A 23,908-nucleotide genomic window follows, 5' to 3' on the forward strand; every position below is an offset into this window, starting at 1 on the left:
TAACCACCTACTGGAACGCAATCGATGGTGTGTAATAAAGCAGACAACGCTCATACAGTATCCTGAAAATAAGGAGGAAAATCTCGACGCGATTTATTTAAAAACTCTCATTTCTACTCGAGACTGCTCGGTGAACATTAATTCTTGCGCCTTCGAATGGCTCGAGAAGTTAATGACGACGTTGGTACGGTTATTTATGTTAACATTCGTTAATATCAAGCTTAGCTTGATTGTACAATTAATTTCGGAATAATCGCGGTAATTAATTTAACGCAATTACGACGAGTTAAGCGCATCAAGACATTCACGTTGACAAACGACATATTAGTCCGTTATTAATGCTCGAGAATTATGCGCGACACTTGTGCTGATCGCTTTACCGATATAAAATAATGAACGCGAAATGCGAGAGTGAATCAAAACGCGCGGAGAAGAGTTTACGACTCGGACGCGAAAATTTAAGTTACACAACGAGACGTTTCCCCATCATTGATGGCGCGGCATCGTACATACGCGACACTCGGTACACGCGTACTCCGGGTAACTTCCATCGTCAATAAGCCAGCTACGCGTATATAAAGGGCCCTTTTATTTTCTCTCTCGGTTATTTCAACGCCGTCGCCCGGTAAAGCGTTGCCGCCGCCACGTCGCGGTTCCGCCGTCTCGGTCGGCCGCCCGATAAAGTGGGAAAACTTTATCGATTTATTAACTTGACAGGGTTTTCATAAGCTTCTTAGGATTCATAAAGTAATATTAATCTCGCCGTGCCACGTAGATATATCCGAACGACCCGTCGCTCTCCGCCCCATAAATTCTCCTCGTTTTACCCAACCCCTTGGCGAGAGAGTTCTCCTTCAGCTCTCTTACTCTATGTTCCTCTCTCTTTCTCTCTCTCTCTCTATCTGTCGCCGCCGGTTCGTTTCCTTCCTTCCTCGCTTCCTTCCTTCCCGCCTTGCGACCCATGTCGCATTTAACTGCACCGTCGTCGAGACAAAGTGCTGCAGAAAATTCACGGTAGGGACTTTCTCGAAAGAGAAAACGCTACCTTCGCTCTTCCGGTTTCACCTTTCGTCCGCGATCGATTAGAAAAATATGCTTCCCTAGATGTCACGCGCGTCATCAAGTCCGCGTCTCATCTGGAGCCAATCGTCCGGAGATTTTCGATTCGCGATTTGTCGGAGGAACGGGGTGGGTAGGACGAGCGGCGGGATAGAATTGAATTTTCGACGGACGGAGAGAAAATCAATATTGTCCAACGGGTGGAGAAACTTGATTAGCGCTCTCGTACACCGTTCAATTAAAATACCCTAGCGGACCCCGAAGGTCCCCGCCGTCTCCGCCTCGAGCAAAGTGACGTATCAATTTTAACGCCACGACGAGAAGACGGTACTTTGAAGTTTCGTACAATACACTATATACATATAACGTTGAGAAAACCAGTTTTTAATTTATTAAATCCACAAAGGAAGAAGAAGAGTTTTCTGTACAAGCAAGCGAATATATGAACTCTAATGTCGGACGAACAAAGATGCGGAAATAATCGTAGAAATCATATCGTGTATCAGCGTGAGATCTTTCAGAAAGATAAAAATCTGTTAATTCAAGTGTTTTAGTTAAGAAAAAAGAAACGTTCGACACATTATATTGAAAAAATATGCAAAAATAAACTGTGAGCATTCTATTCAGACATGAGAAAACCGATGGCATTTAAAAGTCATGCTTCTCTTGTGCTCGGTATTTGTATTGCAATGCAACGGAAGAGTATTACGAACTTGAGGGTAAATTTCGAGGCGATGGATACGACAAGAGGACGTTGCGCCTTCATTACACGAGTTTGGAATATCCGTGAAATAATCTTGGACCAAGCGTGCGGGAGGAGAGGGAAGAGAGAGAGAGAGCTTAGAGAATTATATACACACGTAATTAATCTCGGAATTACACGTGTGGATTAGAGACATATCATTGGAAGAAAGGGAGAAAGAATCACGCTCGCGGTCGCGATTCGATCGCATGACATTTGTGAATAATTTCCCGGTGCGCACGTCGGATTTTCAAAGTCGGCCCGGTGCGCCAGAAGCCGAAACTTCGTGTAAATATTGAATCGAACTCGCAGTTGAACTTTAATGGACACGGATATGTATTATGCGGGCGCCGCCGCGTGACTCTCAAACATTCAGACACACGTTTACCTTCCGGCTGAGAGGTATCACGAGGTTTGACGGCAGTGTAACGAGGTCGATAATGGATAATAATTATGTTGTGCCGGAATATTAATACGATAATTCCTGAAGTTGGTGAGCGCGATAAAACGACGTGATTAAAGCTGCATGAGAACGATAATGAGATATAATAGTCGCCTTGATGGCAATTTGACAAACAAATTATGAAATGTGAGTTGTGCATGTTCAATAAAAATTTTGTATTTTTGAATTTTGAATTTTGTACTTTTATTTGCTTTATTCGAGAATCTTTCGATATCTTTTCGTAGAAAATTTCTACTGATTTATTGATTATTTTTATACGATATTGGCTAATCCATTACTATTTCAAACTTTTTTAATTAACAACATGATAATTAAGAAACGAGCAATAAGAGCCTAAAAAACGCGGATGGTAATGCGTAAATTTTTTCGAACATTAATTGTTCGCGAAAAAATTTTTAAGACATATACATATATGCCAAGTTATAGATTCTCCTAGTTTGAGACTTCTATAACATCCCCTTTACTCCCCTGGAGAGATGTAGACAAGAAAAATATCGGGGCGATATTTTTCTCTTTTTAAATTAAATTTTGAATACATAAATAAAGTTACCGAAATTTATATATATAATAGTAATCTCGATCGACTTTTGTGTAAATTTACATAGATATTTTCGATGAATGCAACTGTTATCTTATTATTAAGAAAATCCAAAATTCGTACAGAACCGCCGCATTAAATGTCAACACAGAAACATCAATTTTTAGATGATACGATTAATAGATCCGTTACAACATTTTCTCGCGATTCAAAAGTAATAATTGAATTAATACACAAATTATCACATTTCTGATTGTAAGCCGTCGAATATAGATGATCAGTTATTAGTTTGATCCAATTGTGCTCTTAAAATCGTAAATAATTTTGTCCTCAATACTCTCATTTTAGAAAATGTGACGAAATGTGATGAATAAGTAAAATTAATAAACATTTTGTCCTATAAACAATAGGACAAAATGTTTATTTCAGACCCTTCTTCCAAGTAAATCTTAATTTTATAAAATGACATTAGAAATTATTACATTTTTTAAATAACATTGTTGCATTTTATATACTTTAGGCTGCCGCATTAATGAGAGAGTCTACAGTTTGATGAAAATTAATATTCAGAGTTGCGATCGTTAACTATCGACTTCGCGAACCGCACTTGTCGCCATGTCGAATTAATGGCAAAAGCGCGCTATGAAAATGAAAATTGATATCCAGAGTTGCGATCAGAGTTAAGCGCCGACTTTCAATGTAAATCAGCGGTACGCGATCATTAAGCATCATCAATCACGGCCCACGAGGATTGGCGATTGAATTAGCTTTCTCACTCACCATTCAGACTCATCGAATCGTACTGCTCGGTCTGCAGCGGTTCTCTGTAGATGATCGGGTCCATGCCGGCGAAATCGGCGACTGTGCCGGTGTAGAGTTCACCGTCGACGTAAACGAAAGTGCTGTTATGCTGCGGGTCGTATGGGCACCTCGCCTGACCGCCCTTCTCCTTCATCATCGTGTAGTTGCCCGCGTGCACCGTGTAATCACGACACATAGGCTTGAAGGCGTTGGTGGCGCACACGAACAAATTGTTCGATCCGGTCTTCACCAAGATGCGAATGTAATTCTGGCAGTTTTCCTCAGGCGTGCCCTTGACGACGCACATCTTCACGTCGGTCTCCGTCGAGTACCAGGTCAGCCTCTGCTGCTCCGTCAGATCGGTTAAACTGAGATTATGTACGAGATTCCTGAAACGAAATTATACGAGTCCCGATTGAGTGATAGAAATCTTTTACGAAAATTGTGAATGTGTTTTAAGTAGTTGAAGAGAGAGAGAGAGAGAGAGAGAGAGAGAGAGAGAGAGAGAGAGAGAGAGAAACTCTTTCTATGATAAAAGTGTAATTAAAAAAATAAAGCTTCCGAGTAATAATACAGTACAATGTATCTTGGTATTAAATTGACAGCCGTACAAAATTTGTTTTTTTAAACTAGTAATTCAAAACTATTACGTATAATTTATAAAAATCTCTGAAAAAAAATAAATAAAATATGTGCATAGCATGTATAACAAGAGCTTTTCTATATTTAATTTTTTCATAATGTTAACGAAACATTTAATGAAAGAATAAAAAATAAAAAAACAGAATTCAGAATTTTATATACGTATGCATGTATAAAATTTTTTCGAGTTATTATTAAAATTTTAAATTATAATATACGAGGAAAGATGTTATTTTCACAAGTTATTGTAACAAGTATCAGAGAATTCTAATACAGTGCATGGAGGAAAGAGGTTTCTTTAAGTTGCAAAGTTAAATACTTAAAGCAGACATGAACAGCGAAGCAAGGCTCTCTGATTAGCTAGGCTTTAGCCGAGAAAGCAGCGCTTGAAGTTTCAGCAATCGATCGTTAACTCTTCTTCGTTAAGTAGCCTGCAGTATGCTTAGAAGCATTTTAAAGAGGAAGAATCTCTCTCTCTCTCTCTCTCGTACTCACTCTTTCTCTCTCTCTCTCTCTCTCTCTCTCTCTCTCTCTCTCTCTCTCTCTCTCTCTCTCTTCGCGTTCGTTATTGCACGAGATCGCGGCTTTTGCCGACCGCGGAATAATCATTCGAGGCATCCTGCGATTATACACTTCCGTAATATAACCCCGTGTCATGTATAACGAGCAAGAAACAAATTTTCGTATCGATACAGCGTGTGCACGGGATGCTGGCAAATCGGCCGAGCTATTAGCGTAATCCGATCAATAACGAACGAGATATATATCAGAGTTCATTCACGCACAATGCATTTAATCCATGTACGACCTGATTATCGTCGCCGACTGATTTCAGTGTTGGAACAGCGCGCATTCAGCGTACACGAGACGTGAATAGATTTATCCTGTATACCGAGACCCGAGAATCCGAGAGAGGAGGAATAGGAAGAAAGCGCGTTAATCGATCGGTACCCGGGGTACGTACAATCGAATCGTCTGAATACATGCCCTAATGACGAATCAAAAAGGCCACATTTATACACGTACAATTTATACATTTACAATCGCGCGATTTGTATCTGCAATTATTTTACATTGTATCGATTAAATGTTGATACGATTATACACGTTTGTCCCTTGATGTACTTAATTACGCTCATTTTTCTTTTTATGTGAAATGAAATGTTTCATAAAGAAAATTTATACGAAAATGAATCGGAAAACATTCATTTTTCATGTTTTATTGTTGATAAGATAGAGATTCGAAAGTTTAATCGTCGGTGATCAACTGAATATGGCCTAACAGTAACAGATAATATAACCTATCCTACTATAATATTTGAGGTGTGATTAATTATCTCATTATCAAATATACATTACTGTACAATAATTTACTTATGTATATTGAGCTAACTTATTTATCACTCTTCAACAAATATGAAACATAATTGCAATGTGCGCATATAATACAAATCTCTTTTAAGGTGTAAATATTTGTATATATTTAGATATATATTTATTTAAATATATATTGTGTGCGATTTTTCTATAATATATATTATAAATAAATTCTATTTCTCCTTCCCCCTCCCCCATAAATATATATTATAAATAAAATTTTAATAGAATTTCGGCTAGTACATGACGACATTGATTAATAATGTATTTTGAAATTTGTATGTAATACGATTAACAATATTGTTACAAACAGGAAATTCGTAATTATTGAACAAGAGAGATTCTATGGGAGGAAACAATACCTATAATTAATTTCTACGATCGCTATTCCTGTTTTCAAAGCTCTATTCATTCTATAGTATTAACGCTTATGTTTACAAGCAATATATAATCTAATCAAAATATAAAATTTTAACTTTTGGAGCAATTTAACCGTTATTTTACACATGGACGAAATATGTCAATTAAATTTAATTCAACAAGATTTAATCATTATTTTACCATTTGTGAAATATGTCAACTACATTCCAGGTCGACTTTAATCACGAGAAAAATCAAACGAACCGGATTAAAAAAGTTACTTGCGGAAGAGTATTGAATTTACGGGGTAAAACGAGTTTACATGGAATATATAGAAGGGATTACACACTTCGATCTATCTTGAGATCACCGTCGATCTCGCACGCTTGAGCGGACAGCGATGCAATGATACGCCGGGAGATGGATAGGCGAGAGGGCGAAGAGGAAACGTAGGAGCGAGGGTGGACTAAGGGAAAGAGGAATAAGAAGAAGTAGAAGAAGAAGCGGCCCTTTAATTAAAGCACTCGCTCCAAATGAATCCTCTATTTACCTTCCGCCGACCAGGAGATAGTTCCCGTCCCTGAGCACCAGCCGAAAGTAATCTGTGTGCGTCTCGTTGCCCGTAAACCTGAACACATCCTCCGCACCTGGAAAAGAAAAGCAGAAAACGGGTTTCGGATTAGTTTTTGTTCTATCGCTTGAAAAGTGGAATTACCTTATTCTATCTAATTAGCCGTCGACGTTGCTCTTTTGTGACAGCCGACGACAGTCTTTCCCCCTCGCTTCCCGCCCTGCAACTGGGCCGGAAGCCGGCTTTAATAAGCGTAATAAGTTTTCTTTTGACCGCGAGCCCGATGAACAATGCCGATCGATTATTAGCGAATCAACTGTGAGCAATCTCCCTTAACTTTATGGCCTAGTTTATAAAAAGAAAAAAACGTCCCTCTATTATCCATTAATTATCCATTGGCCGTCGTTCGCGAAGCTCGGCAATGCTGTTTTACAAGTATTTTTTTCTCTTCCCATCAATGTATTAAAACCGATATTGTCGAGTTCGGACGTAATAACAAATATTAACAACAATTGTAAATAAAATTGCCATTTTTAAAGTTTTTAAAACTTCCTTCCTCTAAGAATTAAAATTATTTCTGAACGCTTTGAAGAACAAGAGAATGATTACGTTTAACATTAGCAAAGCAAAATTAATGGATACCTCGTCATGTCCCGAATGTAATAAGCAGGAATTTTCGGAGTAATCAGGGCCGATCGCAGCAATCTCGAATTCGGATAGTATATATAAACCGCTATTAACGATGCAATAACGAGTGACGGGCAAGGTAAATTTATTAAACAAAATAGATTGTATTAGTAAATCATACAGGAGAAACATATTAATTAATATTATATTTAATAATATTTTAATATGCAAATCATAATTATTATACACTGTAGTTCATTCTCGTTCATGTAAAGGATATATAATAAAAATGTTATACTAACTTTTTTTAATTTTGCTAATTTTGTAAGCATCCGATGCACATTATCGATTTTCGATTGCTTTATTTGTGTGCGAGTATAACAATTATATGATATACGAATATCAATTAGAAAATTTTCTTTAGCCTCAAGATTCCAATGTCATCGAGAGGGAACAGACCGTATAATTAAAAGTGTAATTATCAGACGAGCCTGTATCCTGATGTCACTCAAATGATTGAAGTTGTGCATCCGGTGATCGTAATTCAAGCTAGAGGTAAGAATACACCTAATGCCATTCAACCGTAACAGGCAAAAATATGCATTGCAGCGATTAAACGATTCTTGAAGAAATAAATATTCTTTTAGGGAAAAGATATTTTATTCATTATTATAAAGCTGTGTTACTCGTGAAGATTTTCTATAAAAATTGTCAAAAATGACTGCGTGATTAAGAGATAAAATTTCACGTCAAATATAATATATGCTTTAAATCATTCGTCAGCTCGGATAAAGCTCCAATTACAATATAATTTAAAGAGCATTACAACAAACGTTTAAATAATCTAGCTAATTACGTTACGTTTAAATATAATTAAATGACCACATGTGAATCTCATTTATTGAAATACGTATGATAATTATTCCGGGCTTTGCACATTTAACTGCCACTCAATGTCAACCACTGGACCACCCTATATACCTCATTTATGTAATTCTAGACATGGATGTATATGTATGTATGTCGCAAGCACAAGTTAACATCAGATATCATATAATCAGATATCAAATATTTGTTAAATAATAACATTTAGAAAATAAATTGGCCGATCGGCATTTTAAATGTTATTTAACAAATATTTGTACTCGTTTGGCATTTTAATCGTTCATTTGCCATATTTGTTGTATAACATGCGCGATTACATATTTTCCTTCGCAGAAAAAACATTTATTTTCGGTGTTCTATAAAATCGTCTTCTTTTCATTCAAGATCAATTATCATCGAGATATATCAATATCAACCGAATTCTACGACTAAAAGCGTATTCTCTCGTCCGGTACATGCAATTTAGGTCATAGAGATACAAAGCAATAATAGCAACAACAACAACAACACTACCGATGAACGGATGCAATACCGAAGCAGGCCATTATCGGAAGCATCATACGTCTTGCCGTAGAAACGAATTAACGTCATGTTGCCGAGCGTTTCATTCGTGCCGCTTGACCGAAGCGCGAGAGAGAGAGAGGGAGAGAGAGACCAGATGGATGGGCACCCAGCTGATACAGAGAGAGACCAAACGGGGGGTTGACGTGTACAGAGCGAGAGGGAGCGAGAGGAAGCTGAGAGGACGCGCGATGGATCGACGGACGGTTAAATAGAGGCAACGTACTATTCCTATCCTCTTTCTCTGATTGCCTCCGAAATTAAACGGATCGAGTGTGTCCCGTAACTCCCATCAACTCCCAGGCTTACTCGGTTATCGCTTTCCTAAAATTAGCCATTCGATTCCAATCGCACGTCGCGCAAAGTTGAAGATCCCAGGACGACCCGGACGCGAGGCAGATTAGTGAGATTTCGAACGGATCACGACAACAGATTTGTCCGCCGTCGTGTAAAAATGCACGATCGGATAATTGACCGGCGAGAAAGATTCGGTAAGACCGCCCGACGAAATATTATTAAACGTCGAACGATTAAATTTGACTTTAGATTTCCCCGTGAAAATCCGTTAAAATATCGTAATCAATTTCCATCGAATTGCAATTTCAATTGAAATATGCCAGCTACGAAAAAATAGATCAATATCGCAGCTGGAAGAGATGTTGTACAATATTATTGATAAATCGACTATACATGAAATATTAATATGCGATAAATACGTGAAATTTCACTCGAGAAGCGATGCGCAATTTTCACTTCTGTAAATAACTGTGAATGTTAAATATCTCCTGGCACATCGACAGAAATCGCGATGTCTATAGAAACCGATTCTTTAGAAACGTCGTACGCGATACTTTGAGATACGATCAGTAGGGAACTTTCGATTGAAGGGATACGCAATACGAGCCCCATTAGCCCGTAGGAAATTCGTCCTCGTTCCATCGTCCTTTTCTACATCGCTCCGCTCCTTTTGTTCCGCCGTCCCGGATGGCGAATGCTGGAACTTCGCATCTGCCAGCCATTTGCGGTTAACGTCAAGTTTCGAGCAACGAGAGGCGCTCCGATATTCGTGAAAGCCGATACAAAATACAAGCCGCGGACATGTATCGGCTTTCACGCTGCTGCCGACAGAGCACAAAAACTTGTACCACGGGATACGTACACTGACGGCCGAATCCATCCGTGTCGAAATGGTACTTTGTTTCGTAAATAAAATTCTACTCCCTTACACAAATATTAAAATGTTAATTCTGTGTAATTGCTTCTAGCGCGTGTGCAAAGAAGCCCTACGATCGCGAAAACAACAACTGTTCATCTCTCATAAATATGCGAAACAGATACTATTTCGTGCATCGCTATCTACCTCATTTAATAACAATCTTTATGGAAGCGATAGCCGGGAGTCAATATTTCAGCGAGGAATCGTGCCGAGAGATACAATCGGAAGCGCCGAGAGCTCTCCACGAGAGCTACGATTGTTCGTCGAATGTTAAAAAATTGACCAAAGTCGATTTATCCGATCCACCACCCCCAACCCCCGGGAGCAGCCTCTACAAATCACATATATAAGTTTCTCCGGACCGCTCGGCAAAGTGCCGCGATTCGAAAATATTGAACGCGTCCAAAGTTACGACTCGCCCGTCAAACTTTGCAGATCGAACTTCTCCGGAAAGCGTTTTCGCGAGTGCGAGAGAGCGCTAGAGGAGGCGAGGAAGGAATAACAGGGACAAGGGAGAACGCGAAGGGCTGAATGAGAGAGATAGATACATTGATCGCACGTTCTGGAAGAATAGAGAGAGGAGGGAAAGGGAGGGGGAATCAGCTATTTTACGGGGTAAACGATGGCGTGCGAATGTCCGTGACTGGTGGGCGGACTTGCTTATCAAGAAAGACGGAATGGCTCGTGAAATGGCAATTAAACGCACGATCGTCCCTATGTTAAGATCGAGCCACTCCTGCGTGTCGACGTCGATCACGGTGGACGATCGCGCATCTTCCGTCAGTTAATCCGGCTGACGCGAAACGGTGTACACGTGCCGCGATTAAATGATATGAGTGATGTGCGAAGCAATTTGATTTACTCAGGATTGGCAGTTGCGTTTGGATGGACGTCGTCGTCGACGGAAAAATCACGATTGTCGATCGTCGATTTATCGATTACAAGCTAAAACAAAATATTCTTACATGAGAGACTTTTTCTTTTATTTTTTTTATTTATTATTGATTCTATAAAATCAAAAAAATTAAACACCGTGCTGAGTTTACCGAACTTTTATAAAATCACCACGATGATACAATTGCAGATAATTTTATGACATTTGTCATAACATACATAAATGTGCGAATAAAAAAATATATATAATATATGTAAATAAAAATGATCGCATGCGCGTATGTAAAAATTAAAGCAACGAACACTGGATCATGCTGTAGCAATATCAAAAACAGGAACGCATTTCGATTTCCAAAACTTCGATTAAGAAACGTGGCGCATTATTGACACGCAGTCAGTACGAGTTGCGTTCTGTCACGTGCCACTCCGGGCACGCATCGGGACACGCACGCGTGCCACACGCGACGATACGGGAGACCTAATTTCCGACCTCTCAGCGGCGTGCCAATCGCTATTGCGTCGATTGGCGGCCATCGACTCTTCTCGCCCTCGGAAGTACGGATTATCTCGTGGCGCGGTAGGCCACACAAGTGGACACGGAGGGCCCGATGAGGCCCCCCTTCGGCATCGCGTCTCCGATCGAGAGTCGTTAAAGTTTCGCACGTGCCTGGGGTGCCGTGGATACCGCGGGTGAGCTATTATTTTTTAACGTCCCTTCCTTCCCTTCCCTCGCTCCGGAAGCTCTCTGCAGTTTCTCGTTCGACGCACATATATATGCTAAAGCACAGGGTTCAACTGTGACTAATGAATGAAACCATCGACCCTAGTTACCAACGAAGCTCACCTACGACGTTTTATTATAGTTAGACAAAAGCGCGGCTTAAGTCGCGCTTTAGGGAGTAATAACGTTTGCGATTTGATTTCTATTGGTGGAACACGAATCGACTCGAGAAAACGTCGTGAAAATCCGGGATTGAATGAGAGATCTCCAAAGACACCAGATTTAATAACGGTTTTAAGCGTCTCGCGCGAGTTTCGCTCTAATTTGCGGATCGCCATTACGAACCTACTTATGGGATGATCTCGTTGCCAATAGCTTCAACTGAGAAAATAGCTAAATTAATCTTTAAGAATACTTGTAATACTTTATCATTTCCAACGATAATAATAGAGAAATAACGGAAATAAAGCAAACTGAATCAAATAAATTGATAAATTGTAATCGATATTTTCTGTTTACAAATATTTCAGGGGGAACAAAACGTGCACTGGATTTTAATTTGGTTAAACATTGTATGATATTTTACGTCTTGGCTCGTTTTAAGTAACTCACGGAAGATGTACATCTTCTCTTTTATTAAATTAAGATCTAGATTTTTACGTATGCTCGGGACGTCTCGATTTACATTGGAAAACACGCGCGATGGGACTTCCTGGCAAACTTGAGCTTTGCGAAAAATAACCCAGCCTGTGGAACTCTTACTATTCTCAGACTGCTACGCGAACGTCCCTTTACGCGAGGTCTACGTCGTGTTAGCCAAGCCTGCCGGGTGCACTTCAATTTCGTTGGGACAACACGTGGCTTCTTCTTGGGCAAGATAATCCCACGAGAGCTCGCAGGAGAGAAAAGCTAGACGGAAAAACGAGAGCGCGAGACAGCGGCTGAAAAATAAGTGAATGAAAAATTCAAATCGACTGAAACTGATTTTCCGAGCGAATAATCCAGATGGAAGCGCCAATGCGAAGAATATTGCTACGAACGTACGAGGTTTCTAGTAACCAGAGTCGAATCAAGCCCATAACTCGTCATTATGTGTATCCGCTTAGGTGTAATTTCATATTCAAAGTAAAATTTACAAACTATGGACCGATCTTAATTCTCTGAATATCTCTAGATGCCTGAAGTGACAATTAAAATAGAATTAAAATAGAATTATTAGGAAATTATTCGGTATATTAGTCGGTTCAATGTTTCAAGTCGTGCTTTATAATACTCTCTAATTTAATTTTGAAAAGTATCATAAGAATTCGCGGAAACCAAGGTACACTTCCGAGCTTTATCGCGAGATCGATAACTTGAATATTGGATTCGCGAAGCCGAACATCTGGGAAATAATTATTCGCAGCGTGGGAGTAACTAACGAAGGAAAAAGTATCCTCTCGATCCCGAATTCTTTGAGAGTCGCATAACAAACGATTGGACGAGACAGGCGGAAGATAATATTTCCTAGTCCGACAGAGATCCGCGAATAATGACGGATTCGCGACACGTCTGAGACCGAGAAGCGAAAGTATCTCTCGATTGTGTCTCTCGTTAGTGATGTAAACTCGAAAAGGACGAAGAAAAGAATACGACGAATGATAGGGACGTAGTTATCGTCTAACAAGAGTTAGGATGCTACAAGATTTTAAGGGTCTACGAGATCTTCATCTCTTCTTTCTTCCGACATAAAAGAAAAATACATTAGCGGATCAATCTTAAATGCTTTGAATCACAATACATATCGTAAGATTCTGATTTTAGCGGGACAAAAAGGTACGGTATTTAATAGGTAAAAAGGGAGTCATCTCTTTTGATAAAAACTTTGATTGAAAATTCTTATTACGTCACTGACGAGCACCGATACAAATATATCGTCGATGACATCGCTATCGCGATCAATGGATTCTTTCGATAACGGCTACTCGAAGGGAATTATACTCTCGATAATGCGACATCGAGGTGATTGCGTGCAAGTGCAGCGGAGAAAGAATGCAGGGATGCAATTCGTTGCAGCGATGCATTAGAAAAAAGAGAGAGAGAGAGAGAGAAATCTCTAAAGCAATCGGAATAACTCGTAAATTAAATACGCAACTGTAATTACGTTCATTTTTTTCAATAAGAGACCTACTCTCGTCGGAATTAAAATGTATCGTCGATACGCGTGCATCGACTTGACGCACTCTCGAGTGCAATCGAAAATACGGAATAATAAAACAACACTGCGTATCCTTCTTCGAGTAATCGCATTGAATTAAAACATTGAATAAAACAAGTTCATCCGACTTAACGAATTATGACGAATAATCGATCCTTCAAGATGATAAGACTTCTTCGAAGCTCCAAGTTTCATCTTAATTTTCTGGAATGCACGAGTGTAAGTCATGGAATATTAAGAGGCTCTAGATTTCTTACGAGCACGTTTGCTTCGCGGAATACATACATGTAAGATTTATACGTTAAGCTACATTTTCCATTGCATGACGTTTTGCGAGCCGTTTATTGTCAGTTGTCGGAAGACGTTGCCGTTCTAAGGAATACCTGACAGTGTAATGTGCCGTAAAATAGAAAAATCTTGAATTCACGGATCGGGCCTCGGCATTTATCGCGCACTCCAACATCGCCACGTAAGCAAAGGAAAAATGAAATAATCGAAATGCGATATCCACTGTACATGCGCGTCGACATGAAATCACGTTGTTAGAATCAAAAAGCTTCTCGCTCTAGAATTTAAATAAGAAATAAGTTAGATGTCGATTCTAGGTCAGCCACGAAATATAAAGCACACTTGGACATAATCGAGGACACTGAAAATAAATGTTTCGGATTCGTGCCGCGATAAAGATCAACTCAGAAACGAAGCAAACATTGTACGACAATGTAATTTGATTTCGATATGTTTATCCGCGGATAGAATCGTCCCTCGTTGGGCAGAGTAGAAACGCTATATAATTTAATAAATGCGCGTTTATTTTCGATACGTTTTCGCCAGTCCTTTCGGGAAACACATGCTTTGAAAAGGCATTTGTATTAATATCGCGCGTGCTCAACACCATGTTAAATTTCGCGAAAATGAGAAAAACGAGCTGGATATTTCCCGATAAAAAAAAGAAAGGGACAGAGACGAAAAGAAAGGAAAAAAGGAAAACAAATTATTTACGATGGATCTTTTATAGCCGGTGTTTCTCTCACCAGCGAGTTATTTCGCGGCTGTATTTAGCTCAGCCGCCTCTCTCTCTTTTCTTTTCTTTATGATCGCTCCTACTTGGAACGAGTCTCCACCGTGTCTTTAGAAAACTTGGCGGAATGTCATTCATAACTGACGAAGTTCCTCGGGTAATAATGTATAAACGCTCCCGTGCACGACGATGGAAAGTGGAGCGCCTGGCTCGGCGGTCAGTCGGAAGTGCGGAAATTTAACGGAATCTCGCGTTGAAAAATGATTCGCAAACAGCGAAGTAAACCGCGCGCGGAACGAGATCCGAAGGAACCGTCAAGATCCCTTTCCTCGAGCCCCACTTCGCGTAATAACCCTGTTTAACGGCGCCGACGTCGTGAAATATGCCGGCGTCTCATTTGCGCCGCTGCGTTAAAACGAGAATATTTTTTTTTTTTCCCACCTCATTCATTTACCGCGCGGAGGTAATATATCGTCCGTTACATCCGGGAAAGGAAGGACGAGGGATTGCGGAACACTTCCGCTTTGAAAGCGAACAGTTTTCACCCGAGCCATTTGTTCGCGTCAATGTTACTCTTAACTCCGATCCTCGCCAATTTCTAAGTTTATAATTTCCATTTTTCTCATTATTATAAATTGCGGGAAAATTGACCCGTTGCAGCGAACGCTTAGACAAAGTTAAATTGAGCTTGATCGTAATAAAGCGATCGTATCGTAATTAGCGCGAAAGAACGATTCTTCTCCCTGGATTAAAAAATCCAGGAATATCGAGCGCGCGGTTTGACGTTACTCTAACGAAATCAATTTTCGAGCGGGTCTGGGTATCGGGAAGTCTGAGGGTGTATATCGGGTGACGGTCGGAAGCGAACCTCGAACGTAAGTCGAACGATATACAGCACGGAGCGTCACTCGATACGTCGAGGTACCGAATCGCATATCGAGTTAGATAAGTGGATTTCTCGCGTCGATACATTCGCGTTACATAGCATTGCACTCCCCTCGTGTTAGCTCACGGAAAGAGCCGAGCCAAATTGAGCCATCCAGTGTATCAGCCGCGCTTGCGTCCACCCTTCTTTCGCGGGGTATCTTGGGTCGCTGCGAAAAAAAGTTACGTCAGCTTAATGCGCATGTCCGGTGCAGTCTCGTAGAATTCGATCCCATTGTGTGTCGTTCCCGTTTCGTTAAATAACATTTTTTTCCTACGTACAAAAGCAAAAAAAGCGTCTCTTTTATCATAGAATACAAGTGCATGTCATCATGAATCGCAAAACTTGCCGCTTGAAATAGATAACGGAACACAATGATACGGCAAAGTGACATTACGTTATGTTACGTCGACTGGTAATCACTTTAATGCACATTTAATGTTCAATGCGGTCGTTTAACGTTGAATACCATTTGCTTAAAACGTCACGCGTCAATATCGTGATGAAAATCGGATAGTTATATTTAAGATTCGAAATGAACGTATAAACTGTTATATTACTTCTAATATAATAATTCGATAAAAGTGTTTGTCATTTTCGTCGCGAAATATGATGAAAATAATAATAATACGAAAATTCAACGACGGAGATAAAAAGTTATTTTGCCATACACGTAGTTGCGCTATGCAATTTTTCACACATTCGTAGGGTTTTTGGCCGATAAACCTCGATCGCATTAACTGACAGGTCACAGGCCATGAATTAGTTACGAATTATATCCGTCTGATTAGAATTTGAATCAACACAGATGTCGGATTAATCGTTCAAATATTCGTGAGAATTCACTGCTCAAAGTACAAAGATAAAGTTAATCATAATGTTGACGATCGAATAAACAATAACTGACTTTTTTCTTTTATAAAAGAATTATTATTACAAACGTGAAACTTGACAAAACTTCTTGGACACATGTGGAGTAAAAAAAATGTACGTTTTGCCCTGAGAAAGATAGCGTCGGTAATAATGTAATAATAATAGAGAGATTACAAATATAAATTGCGCTCATTTGTGCGTATTAATTAATATATTCTAATCTAAAATGGTAATTTTACCTACGCGCACATTTACTCCATAGTCGACATAATATACAGGGCATAACGAGAAGCACAATCAGGCTAGTCATATATTATATGCACGTGTCTAGTTTATCAAGGGGTCGCGTGATATTACATATGTATTACATATTCGCAAAAGTACCCGTAACTCAAGCCAAATTGATGTGGACGCAGAATTCCGTGTGAGATTTTAAAGCATCACTTGACAAAGCGAATGTATCAGATTGTCAATGAATAAATCTGAATGTGATTACGAACCGACAAGCTAATCCGATCGGCATAGTAATAACTTATGGAAATTGTACGGTAATATTTACAGGCTTTTTGCAATATGTGCGCATAGATGCATTAACAAAGCGGACGTAATTTTCTAGTAAAGTTAATTCGTCGGCAAATGAGCAGATCAATCCGATTAGCGCGTTCGCGGTATAATTAGCGAAAACTTTGATACGATAAAATTTTACGGATCGTCATCGTTAAACGCCGATTGTTGTTCGATCGACGTGAAACAAACTAGCTCTATCGATTTCCAAACAGAATCGCGACATGCTAAATTCTAATGTTTCCGCGAAACAAAGTTACAATAACACATATAACGTAATCTACCGATATTGACCGGTCGTAGCTTTCAGGTCAGTGAGACAAAATTTCACATCGCGTTCGCAAACAGATACGATGGATATTTATCGACGCAAAACAAAACTGGTTTACGCGTCGGCGTAGTTCTTATCGACTCTCCATTAGTTTTTCAAATGATCTACCAAATTGTGTATCTGTGCGTACGTGTATGTGTGTATATATATCTCGCTTAGTATTCCCTTTAACGAAGTTGCAATGTCAATCAATTTATTTCCGAGTACTCACAATCGAGATTCACATACCGAGTTGCATATTTATCAGTTAACGATCACTCGACACGAGTCACACTATGAACGCATCGAGGATTCGAATGAAATATAACAAAATTCACATGCCAGCTTTTAAATATCGATACGCGACTAAAATAAAAATGACGCGAAAATTCATCTTAAATAACATTTGCAAGATAAAATAATTTCAAATCATTAATATGGTTTAAATAACAAAGTCATAAAAAATAGAAAATGCTAAAACGAGATCGGATACATTTTTCTCTTAATATAATATGAGAGTTTATAATAAACGAGATATCGGACAATATACGAGTCGACATCGGAGAGAAAATAAAATGAAAATAAAAAATAACAAGATTACAAGCTAAGAATAAAATTCAGAATAATTTCATGAAAAGGAAGAAAACGAAAATTCACTCCATCAACTTGTAGTATTAATTAACTCAATTCCAAACTGTCGAATAGTTATCTCTCCCTCCAAGTTATCAACTAACAAGTTTACCTTTATCAATTATTCGCTCCGTCTTCACCTGTACTTACGAGTCGTGAAAAGCACCTCAAAGTAAACAATCGAGGCGATCGTAGTTTGCCCTCGTTGTGTCGTGTATTTCTCAGGTCCTACGCATCGATGCAGTTTTATCGGCATGTTCGTAGCCATGACCGCGCTTGTCGCAGCTAAAACACCGGCCCGGGCTTATTTGATCGAAGTGGCCGCGTACACGAAGTCGCCGATATATACGCGTGTAGCGTTAATGAAACTAATTAGGCACGATACGACACGATGTAACAACGCGCGCTTATGCGCGCACAGGCGCAGCCATACGCGAAATCACGATCGTCACGGTCAGATTAATTGGATCAGAGCCGGTGTTTGTCGATCCTTAATGCGCGTAACACACATTGCCGGATCTAATAAATCAATCGGCGTACGTCGCTGAGAGTTTACCGCGCCGTGCGATCCCTCGCCGGCTCATGCATTTATTATGCGACGCATTATCGTTTTCGGCGTACGAAATCGATCGAGCCTTTCTCGCTCTGTCTCTCTCCCTCGATTGATATGCGCGCACACATCGATATCGGAGAAGCTGAATTTCGCGGAAAGACATCGCGCTGCCTATCGATCGCCATTTATAATTCACGAACACTCGCTGTTCGGTGACACGCTGCAATACACACATATACGAATCTAGAAGAAGCGATGCATTAACACGAAGAGACGGCGCATTAGTTAGTCAAATCTCCGAATCATTTATGGCTGTCGCATCTGACGTTTAACGCAACGCAGCCTTCGCAAATATTCACGTGTATTTATGCTTCTCGTTAAAATACAAAGTTATTTCCATCGTGATGAATAATACGCAAATGTAGACAAAACTTATCTCAATGCATAATTAATGTTTACACACATGCACACGCGTATGCGAAACAAAATATTTATCGAATAATAACAGCGAATAATCGAATAATAACACTCGCAACGAAATTATACCACACTGAGAAAAATCGTTTGATTATACCAACAAGACGTATATGATCGAAGGCATTTTGGTTAAATCAAACAAGAATTTCTAGTTCATTTCTAGTTCATCATGATAAGACTCGATTTTTTATAACTAGAATGTTTAACGGATTTTACTATAAGGATTTGGTTAGTATTTTCTGATTGGATCTATAAAATTTCTTGTTACATTAATTTCTTTGCTTGCTAGGCGGCGAGCCACTCTTAACTTAACTCGTATTCATTTGCCATGAAATGAATAATATAAAGAACTAGTATTAACGTTAAATCCAAAGTATATTTTTTTTCTCTTACGAGCAGTGCCAAAAAGAGGACGCTAGCTCTCTAATTGTGTGTGTTTGAGCTGCATCCTCTTCTTGCATCACTGTTTATCAGTTTAATTTTTAACAAACTGAATTTAAAATAATTTATTCAATAATCTGGATTGAATTTATCCAATAATCTTATTGAAATTCAGAATATTAAATAGACTTTTGAGATTAGATGGAAAAAAATTTAGACGACTTGATGCTGGCGAGTTTAGTATTATTAACCAGAAAATTTGGTAAATTTAACAGGAAGAAATTAATCAGATTCATCTGGTAATTTCCTACAAGAATTCTGGTTCGTTTACTTTCCAACAGACATACTGGTTGAATCTACCAGAATTCTAATTAATGCAACCAAATTTTTTTCTCAGTGCAGCAAAGTTGTTCCGCGAAAAAAAATCGAACAATCAAAATTTACGCGATAAGAATTATGAATAATTATCAATTTGAGCTCATAAATGTGATGGCTAATCACAGAATTGCAGACTTTGTCCGCAATTACATTCGATTGTGCTAAAATGGTCGCGATAAAGTTTTTATTTGTCTAACGAAGACTTTGAATGTCAACAGGAGATGAGAAGCAGACAGCTGTGCTAAATACGCCGCGAGAATACGGGCCTTTGTCTCTCCCCTATGTGATGCATGCAGTCACGTATGTACTTGCGCGCCGAGCAACAACCAACCCCGCCGACCCCATTTACACCCGCGAGAATGTCTCCTACGACCACTTTAAGAGACAAGTGTGGGCGCACCAAAAATGTTGACGGCCACTTCTACTACTGCAGAGAGTATTTGCGCTTCTTTGGTGACGTCAGGCTCTTAGGATCCCTCATGTCCCTCCGAGTTGCTTTCCCTTCTTGCGACGACACAAAAGATACCGCTGAATAGCCAATAAACGACTGCATTAAACGGGATCAAGAAAATAAAAAATTAAATATACAAAAATTTATACCATAACATGTTACATGTTACATTACGCGAGATGCGTTTAGCCACTTTTAAAGATGTCAAGAGTATGAAAAAGTCAATAAATATATGTATAAATTATTCAGCATAATTGACATTTAATTTTCTGTAAAAAAATTATCCAGAAATATCAAACATTATTCTCTTGTCCATGAGTCTTTTTATATTCGGCTCGCGGTTCTATTTGCAGCGTTTTATCGAGCGAATCTTTACCTTGGCGATTCCTCGACTTGTATTTCTGGTATCCCGCGTTGATTTAATTATGAAAAATAATTATCCGATTTTACTCGTTATTTTAACAGAATAAAATTGCTACTTCTTTCCAGATTTCGATCGCTGACGTTGACGCATGACGTGCGAATTGAAATTCTGATTGTTCACTCGACGAGTCATCCAGAGCCTCGGGAGTCATTTGTACGAAAGATTCTTGCACCCCGCAGAAGTGTCGCGTGAACCCGCGACTGTTCGTTCGCATCAACAAGTGGCACGCGAGGAAAGCTCGATTCGCGCGTACAAAGGGCCGTGCCGATACTTTGATGACGGGCGAATGCACGCGAGTAGCGATGATTATCGCGCCCGCTGGTTGCGCGCGTACCGCTAACTCTGTGTGCGCGATGCTTTCGCTCCATAACTGTAATCGATACCAGGTACAATGCGCGTATCTGGTTTGCTTGTCATCGATACCCACTTTCGACGCGACGGTTCTTCGATCCGCCGATATCGAAACTGCACGTCGACCAAAGCAGGAAATATAACGCATGCAAATGATACCGCGATATTTTATATGATATTACGATCCGCGAACAATCCTATTCCATTAAATATATCTTCAATATCCGAGCGCACATATTATAAACACGCATTTACGATGATCGATTATCACTTGGATCCGCCGTAATCACAACAACGCGACGAGACCGGGACACGATTGTGTATGCGATGTAATGATAGCGTACGGTGATAGGTTTATTCCGTTAAATTTTCCGGTATGCAAACGCGCGCTTGTGACGTATGAACGAAATAGGGTAAAGTGTGATCGGCACGATCTATATTTAGTAGGATAACTCGAACTGATGAAAAGTTAATGGATTATTCGTCGAGTTGCCGTAAATTATCAAGTACTCGAGCTTGGTCCGAACTTAATCAGGTAAATTCGACCTCGATCCTGGGCGTGGTCGGATCAACTCGGAGTCGACAACTGAAACTTCGAATATCATATAACCTATATATTGACGGTGGATAATGCCACAATGAAAGGTAATTAGATCGGTTCCACCGTTCCCAAAGTTCAGTGATCTAATTATCTCTACAGTATATTAAAACAAATTTAAATGAAATGTTTCTCGTATACATCTGTATATTTTCGTTTTACTTTTCTCTCGGCTTACTTTTAAAAATGTTTTAAAATGTCTTGATATATCTTAATAAAATTGTCATTCGTCTCATTTATTATTCATTGTTCATCCCGCGGAATAATATATTTTTAGTAACAATATTTGTTATTTTCATGTATCATTTTTTTTTTAAATCTATCAATTTTCTTAACGATTAGATATTTTGGAGCGTATCTTATTGCAACGCGATACTGTAAAGGTATACCGCAGAGCAAAATTAATTGGATCCATTGACCCATTAAACGTTATATATGCACGTCAATCGATATCGCTGCATTTCACGCATCAGCCAAGCTAACAGCGTGTCATCGCGCCATGAAAGTCCACGAGTGTGATCAGTATGAGGGCGTTTCAGCGAAATTCGTTTTTCTCATCTTTCGCACGATGAATTGAATTCGTGTCCTTCTGACCCGCGAATTAATCGACTCGTTTAATAATGTCGCCGCTGTCCGAAATTTTCAATTGCCACGAGAGTCGCGAGTCCTCGATTCTCCTTTCCCTACAATTTTAATTCGGGAGAATAAATTTTGCATTTTACGGTACTCATTTGCGCGTATAGATTATTCGTGGAATATTTCGATTCACGACTGAAATAGCATTTTTTTTCGACATTTGTCTGTGACGATAATCTAATCCTCGAGGCCGCGATATTTTGTCAAAAATGATGTAATCAATAATATTTTTAACTTATTAATAATAATGTTATTGAATACGATGTGATCAATAATGTCTCTGATTTATTAATAATAATGTTATTAATGTTATTAAAGTTTTTAATCTTTGACGCATTGAAATACCTATTATTAATATTATCTATTATTAATATACCTATTATTAATTATACCTTTATTAATTAATACCATAAATTTTAAGACTTTCAGTGATTTGCGGATCCTCAGCGATCGATGATTAACGCAATAAAAAAAACTTTTAAAATCACAATTTTTCCTAATTTTTCCTAAATTTACGACGATGATGTGCATCTTATATTCTACTCAATAGCTTGCGTGAATGATCTAATATTAAATATGTTATTTAAATTCCGGTGATGTTAAGCTGCGTAATCGTAGCCGCATGCATCCCAAAACAATTGTAAGATCGTTTAACTAAAGTAAAGATCGTTTCGCCTGATGTTTTTCTTTATGTTTGCGTAACGAGCTAGCGATATATATATATATATATATATATATATATATATATATATATATCTGCATACAGAGTCGACTGGCATTATCGATAATTAATTATCGGTGACCGTCATCGTCGTTGGCTTTTTAAACGTCGCTTAATATCCTCGCTAGGAAAAGTGGAACGAACTTTTCTTTCCTCAGTGTTCAATAAAGCGCGCTGGATTCTCATTCTCATCGCAACAACCGTGAATTTTTCTTTGTTCCTCTTTTTCTGACGAGCAACGTTTATGCCATGATACGACCAGTCCATTATTAACGGTTTTTTGTTTCGGTTTAATGAGCAATATATCAGACCGGAACAATATCCGCGATAAAAAATGATAATGGAAGCAATAATCCTTCGAAAAATAATTTTTACATTTCAACATTAAGCATCATTAGTAACAAAAAAAGGTGAATTTTTCAACGTTTAATTTTCACAAGAGACAGATGCATAAAATAGAATATTTTACAGATTATGCGTATAATTTTAATACTAAAGTTTGACACAGTTCATACTTATTCTTATGCAACTGACGAAAAAAGTGATATATCACGGCGTTTAGTCATTTGCAGGGTGGCAGTAACAAAAGTGCGCACATAACTCAAAACTTCTTATTCTCTTCACGTTATTACCTCGCGCAGATGAACGTTAAAATACACGTGAATTCATTATTCCTTCTAACGGCGACACGCATTTGCCGTTGAAATATAAAACAGCCGGCATATCGTGCAGGAATTACTGTAACACTAGGAGCGAGCGACTAATGCGTTTATGTCGGTCCTCGTCTAATCATCGGACTGTCTCCTCTATTAAAGATGCTACATCACCTTCGCAGAGATAACTTTTTTCAACCGCGCCATTTTCGCGCTTTAACGACGTATCCTTAATTTCGCGGTGAAATTATGATGCGATTTTGCGATGATGGTTGCTCGGCTAATATGCCATGTGTTTTAGATGCACT

General features: G+C 38.9%; 1 protein-coding gene across 4 annotated transcripts in view; it reads right to left on the reverse strand.

Moving 5' to 3' along the window:
• The window catches only part of LOC105255014 (semaphorin-1A), a 214,313-nt gene that overhangs the window by 6,050 nt on the left and 184,355 nt on the right, over positions 1–23,908 (reverse strand). For all 4 annotated transcript variants that reach the window (XM_025415282.1, XM_025415280.1, XM_025415281.1 and 1 more), the window contains 2 exons: positions 6,533–6,629; positions 3,583–3,992 (listed from right to left, as the gene is read on the reverse strand). In XM_025415282.1, coding sequence (XP_025271067.1) covers positions 3,583–3,992; positions 6,533–6,629 — 507 coding nt within the window. The remainder of the gene's footprint in view (positions 1–3,582; positions 3,993–6,532; positions 6,630–23,908) is intronic.

Source organism: Camponotus floridanus, unplaced genomic scaffold, assembly GCF_003227725.1.
Source record: "Camponotus floridanus strain SB8 unplaced genomic scaffold, Cflo_v7.5 scaffold12, whole genome shotgun sequence".
In the NCBI taxonomy this organism is placed as follows: Eukaryota; Metazoa; Arthropoda; class Insecta; order Hymenoptera; family Formicidae; genus Camponotus; species Camponotus floridanus.